Genomic DNA, 6,280 nt, shown 5'->3' with positions numbered 1-6,280 from the left:
GTGATTACACTTGGATCGATTCCCGTCATGTCGTCATGACTCCATGCAAAAACATCGATACTCTTTCTCAGGAACTAGATGAGGTCTTTTCTGGCCTTCTCCTTCATACCTGTTCCAATTTTGGTGAATTTCTCGGGATCATCTTCTTGCAAAAGAACATTTTCCAGTACTTCCGTGGGCTCTACAACAGCCTTTCTTTCCTCAATACTCATTGTCTGCACCTGCTCGTCCAAAGCCATCATGGCTATATAGCATTCTCTAGCTGCCAACTGATCTCTTTGTGCTTGCCCTATCCCGTACTCTGTAGGGAATTTGACTGATAGATGGTAGGTACATGTTATCGCCTTCCAACTGTTCAGAGTTGGTCTTCCAATAATGGCATTGTATGAGGACGAACAATCCACCATGAGGAAATTGACTTTCTTAGTTATCTGCTGCGGGTATGACCCTACCACTACTGGTCATGTAATGGTGCCTACGGGCTGCACCTTTATTCCTCCGAACCCTATCAATGGTGAGCACACTGGACGGAGTTGATCCTGTCCAAGCCTCATCTGTTGGAAGGCAGGGTAGTACAATATATCTGTTGAGCTTGCATTGTCAACTAACACTCTCCTAGTTGTATAATCTGCAATAAGCAGAGTAATGACAATTGCATTGTCATGCGAGTGATGGATCCTCTCGGCATCTTCATCGGTGAATGAAATGGCCGGCTTGTCCATTGATCTCGTCCTTGGTGATCGTCCAGAGAGTTGGACGTTTTGCACCACTTTGAGATATGTCTTCTTCGACTTGGAAGATTGCCCCGTTAAGTTTCCTCCTATGATAATCCTTATCTCTCCTAGTGGGGGCTGGGATGATTCCTCCATTTTTCCCTTCAACTTCTCATCTTTATGATCCCTTGCAATGAAATGCCTCAGCTTTCCTTGTCTAATAAGATTCTCAATTTGCTGCTTCAGGTCATAACATTCATCCGTGTCATGCCCATGGTCCCTATGGAAGCGACAATATTTACTCTTATTGCGCTTATTGGGATCTCTTTTCATCTTCTCTGGCCATTTTAGAGAAGGGTCATCTTTAATTTGCATGAGCACCTGATCAAGTGGAGCGTTTAGGGTCATGTAGTTCTGGCTTCTTCCCAAGGTACCCGTCTTCTTATTATCTCGTTCCTTCTTATCTTCCGTCCGTCCCTTCTTTGGACGAGGGTCTTGTTCTGAGGCGTGCTGGGTGCGCTTCCATCCTTTTAACTCTTTTCCTCTTTTTGGCTATGATCGCATCTTCTACATTCATAAAGTTCTGAGTCGAATGGACGAGCTCAGCCATGGTTTGAGGCTCCTTCTTATATAGCTTGTGAATAAATAGATCAGAATTAATCCCATTATAGAAGGCCGCCAATAGAAGCTTGTTGTCTACCTCGTCCACACTTAGGGCTTCTCTGTTGAAGCGAGTGATGAATAACTGCATGCTCTCATTCTCCCCTTGCTCTATGGTCAACAGGCTGGATGAGGAACGCTTGTGTCTCTGTCCCCCAATGAAATTGTTAACAAACAACTTACTTAACTCTTCGAAAGAACCTACAGAACTTGGGGGTATTTTACTAAACCAGACTCGTGCTGGACCTTTAAGGGTGGTAGGGAAGGCTCTACACATGATTTCATCAGGGACCCCTTAAAGGTGCATCGTTGTCTTGAAAGTAGTAATGTGATCAAATGGGTCACGCGTTCCACCATACGAATCCAGAGAAGGCAGCTTGAACTTTAATGGTAGAGGATGACCGTTGATGGAAGCCGTAAAGGGAGAGTCAGTTCTATGGACCAAATCTTCTATAGGATTCGTCCTTCTCATGTTCTCTTTCATTTCCTCCATGACTTTCTTCATTTGGTCCATCTCTTCTTTCAAGTATGGTACTGTCCGTGAAGTGGTGCCTCTTAACTGACTTCCAATTTCAGTATTTTCTTTATCACCATGACCCTGTGTTTGTCCTCCTCCTTCACGTTCCTCACATTTTTGTCTTCTCTGATCGATCTCCATTCTTAACTCTTGGTTTTGGCGAGTCAACTCCGCCATTGCAACCGCCATAGACTCCACATGTTGGACAGACGATGTCTGTATGACTGGTGTAGATTGGCGATCGCGTTGGGGATCGCTTGAAGCGCCTCTGCTTCCTTGACGACCTGGGCTAGTAGCCCTCGATCTGGTCCTGACCATCCTAACCTTTTGTCACGGAAAAGAGAACTGCAAAACAATCTCGCTTCCCACAGATGGCGCCAACTGATATCGTTTTGAATCAGTAAGGTGGATGCTCTGGCTTCGGTGGGCTATTGAACGGTGGAAGGCCTACAAAAGTAAACACGCTGTCAAAAAGGGGACCGGAGAAGACCGGCCAAACCCCCTCCGATGGTAAAGTTAGTCTCTCACAGGAATGGAATTCCAACTTTTTGGGAGTCAAGTCTCTGAATGTTCTTACCTCTCTTTGGTTCAGATCGGTCTTTTATATAGAGATCCTAGGGACGGTTATTTGTCCAATAATCTCCCCAAGATTTGTGGAAGCTAATGAGTCCGGAGTTAACTTCCTCAATGGCGACTAAAGTTGTAACCGCTAACGAAAGTTAACTCATTTGAGGGATTCATGGCGATAGCTACAGGTTTAGTAACCGCTACAAGAGTCAAAAGTTTTCTAAGTGTTGCGCATTTGTCCGTCTAGTGTATGACGATTTGGTTGTCCCTGGACATCTGATGATCGTCCATGGACGACCTTCATGGACGAGTTTATCGTCCATAGGAGACTTCATTGATCAAGAGCAATATTATCGTCCATGAACATTTTTTCTTCTTCTAGGGTGATTCTTGATCCAACTTGCTCTATTGGCTCTAGACGATACCTTTGGACGAACTGGAGTTGGACTAATTTTCCATTTCCCCATCACTTGTAATTTACCCTTTTTTTCCCACTAACTTATAAGTACAAATCTTAGGGGTAAATCTATAGAGTTTATTTACATTACAAATAGTTGGAGAGTTTCCTTGAGGCTAGCATTGTTGGAGCTTAAAGGAAATCCAATTAGATTTTAATTAGATACTCAATTTTGCGCCACATATCCCATTTAATTTTTTAATTTTGTGCCAAGTGAATTATTGAGTGAAAATTAAAGAGTCCAAATCCAAATAGATTCTAAATTTGATTTCAATTGGAGTCTAATTTTCCACTATGTATTTATCTAAGTTTTTAATTTTTGTAGTAAGTGAATTATTGGGTGCAAAAATTGAAGAGTCTAAAACCAATTAAATTCTAAATCATATATATATATATATATATATAATGAGAAAAAATTACATATTTCAGAAATGCATGGTTTAAAAAAAGTGAAAGCTAATACCATGTATAATTTGAAACTCTTCTAAAAAAATGTATAATTTTAATCATATTGTGATTGTTTTTAATTCTATCCATGCATATATACGCGGCAACACACTAGTCACAATATATATATATATATATATATAGAGAGAGAGAGAGAGAGAGAGAGAGAGAGAGAGAGAGAGAGAGAGAGAGAGTTGGGTTTAAGTTACACCTGGTGTAAGCGATATTACACCACTTAATAACTTATTATTAGATGCGAATTTTGATAAATCTACCGTTGGATTACATTATATTCATATACTCTCAATTCTTGCAAAATTTCACGGTGATCAAAGATTAATAGTCATATTATCAATCAATTGTTTAAATTCAAGTTTTTTTGTAGTTTGAAATAATTCATAAAACATGAGTTTATGGATCAAAAGGTAAATAACATCTGATTAGCATGAAAATTGGCATGCATGTTAAGCACATATAAAACATGTAATTCAATGGTGGGATTCTTAAAATATAAATTTAATAACAAGTTATTGGGTGGTGTAATATTGCTTAGAGTTACACTAGGTGTAACTTGAACCTAACTCATATATATATGTGTGTGTGTATGTATGTATATAAGCAGAGACCTCATACGGGTGAGTATAAGGTTCTACCAAGTGGCGCATTGTATTACGTTTTTTTCATTTAGGCTTCCACCTCATCCAAATTCAGCATTTATGTTAGATACATTTGTTTTAACGTTGTTAGGACATATGTGAGATTGTTAGAGACATATGTTATGTAAATTGGTTAATCCTTTACAAAACGCACTTTACTTACAATTGGGTAGATCTAGGATGAGTTTAGTACTTTAAGGAATAAGAGTTCAAGTTTAGTATTGAAGCCATGCAAATCTGTCCAAGAAACAACTGAAGAAGTACTGTTCATTAAAACTCACAGATTGCTTGATAGAATCATTTCTATTGAGGTTTAATGATGAAGCACAACAACAACTCGATAGATGCTATATCTGTCAAGAATTGCAAAATTAGAATTTCTAGATCTGATTTCACGCATATCCATGTGTATTTGTGTAGGGTTTCTTTTTTCATAACCCTAGACATATGTAAGGATTATTTTAAGGGCTGTCAAGGGTGATGCAAGGTGATGCACCTTGATGCAAAGTCATTGTTCATCAGATTGCTTGACAGAATCATTTCTATTGAGGTTTAATGATGAAGCTCGACAGCAGCTTGACAGATGCTGTATCTATTGAGAATTGCGAAATTAGAATTTCTAGATCTGATTTCACGCATATCCATGTGTATTTGTGTAGGGTTTCTTTTTTCATAACCCTAGACATATATAAGAATTATTTTAAGGGCCATCAAGATTGATGCAAGATGATGAACCTTGATGCAAAGTCATTATGCATGCAAATTGTGATTGGAGACAGAATTTTCCTGAGTTCATCATATTCTTTTTAGAAACTACTGCGTCTTTGCGCCAAGGGTTTTGTAATCAAAGAGCTTCCTAATCTTCATTGTTGAATGAATTGAAGAACTTTACAGCCAACAACTTCCTCAAGTTGGTGTGTTAGTCATGTACTGGGATTCGTGCATTGATCGGAGAGATTGCCGCTACATTACAAGTATAAGTCCAATTGGGTATTGGGGTAAGGGTTCAATTGTAGGTTGGTATTAGGTACTGAGATTCCTTTTATTTATAGCTGATTGTTTTGATAATAGTGGATTCTCGGGAGTAGTGACCTTAAATTCACTTGGTAGGAGTTTTGCTTTGGTGGTTTTCCCCATTTGTAAATAAATCATCTGTGTCAAATTTATTTTCTGCTGCATTTAATTTAGTTGGTGATTTGTTTGTGCTGCCACGCTTATTGCATGTAATTGAATCTAATTTTGGCTAATTAATTGATTAATTTATCAAAACGGTCAATACATTTTTGGCCTATCAAGTGGTATCAAAGTAGACACACTTTGATTAAGGTTAATCTTTGCTGTGTGATCCATTGACCCCTGTTTGTCATGGATAGAGGAAAATCTCTAATTATACCCCCTTTATTTGATGGCACTAACTATACAGACTGGAAAGTACGCATGAGAGCTTTATTGCAGTCTTTAGATGAGAAGGTGTGGCAAGCTATGGAGATTGGCTGGACTAAGCCAAAGGAAGCGCCGGTTGATTGGGATGATGCCAAGATCAAAGCGGCAAACTTCAATAGCAAAGCATTGAATGCTCTATTCAGTGAGGTCACCAATGAGGAGTTCAAGAAGATATCCTCCATTGAAACTGCTAAGGAAGCAAGGACTATCCTCCAGATAACCTATGAAGGGACTAAGGCTGTCAAGGATTCAAAGTTTCAAAGGCTTACTATGAGCTTTAAAGAGATTAAGATGGAGGAGGATGAGTCATTTGATGAGTTCTATGCCAAGCTAAAGGACATAGTCAACTCCGCCTTTAATCTTGGGGAAACTATTCCCGAACCCAAGGTTGTAAGAAAGGTACTCAGATCTCTGCCTGAGAGATTCCATGCCAAGATCACTGCCATTGAAGATTCCAAGGCCATTGATAAAATTCCTTTGACAAAGTTAGTCGGCAACTTGCAAACCTATTAATTGGGTTTGACTAGAATCGGGAAAGCAAGCAAATGTAAGAGCATGGCTCTAAAGGCCAAAAGCAATGAGACCAATGAGTCTTTTGATGATGAAGATTCCAAGATGAAATCCTACATCACTAGGCAATTCAAGAAGTTTATGAAAAATGCCAATGCAAAAGGATTTGAAAAAGACCGAAAGTAATCCAGTTCTTCTCAATTTAAGAGCCAAGAAAGAGGAAAGAAGGATGCTAAGGATGGCGATTAGTACACTATTCCCTTCGGACCAAAGTGCATCGGATGTCAAGGTTTTGGACACATGAAACAAT

General features: G+C 39.2%; 2 protein-coding genes across 2 annotated transcripts; both read right to left on the bottom strand.

Moving 5' to 3' along the window:
* Positions 1-461: 461 nt before the first annotated feature.
* On the bottom strand, positions 462-1,121 carry LOC126721478 (uncharacterized). The gene has a single exon (XM_050424514.1). The coding sequence runs from the start codon at positions 1,119-1,121 to the stop codon at positions 462-464; it is 660 nt and encodes a 219-aa protein (XP_050280471.1).
* Positions 1,122-1,173: 52 nt separating this feature from the next.
* LOC126721477 (uncharacterized) lies at positions 1,174-1,650 on the bottom strand. Its single transcript, XM_050424513.1, has one exon. The coding sequence runs from the start codon at positions 1,648-1,650 to the stop codon at positions 1,174-1,176; it is 477 nt and encodes a 158-aa protein (XP_050280470.1).
* Between the last annotated feature and the right edge of the window lie 4,630 nt (positions 1,651-6,280).

The sequence above is a fragment of the Quercus robur genome, chromosome 4 (genome assembly GCF_932294415.1).
Source record: "Quercus robur chromosome 4, dhQueRobu3.1, whole genome shotgun sequence".
NCBI lineage: Eukaryota > Viridiplantae > Streptophyta > Magnoliopsida > Fagales > Fagaceae > Quercus > Quercus robur.
This window is presented reverse-complemented; position numbering and strand designations above follow the sequence as displayed.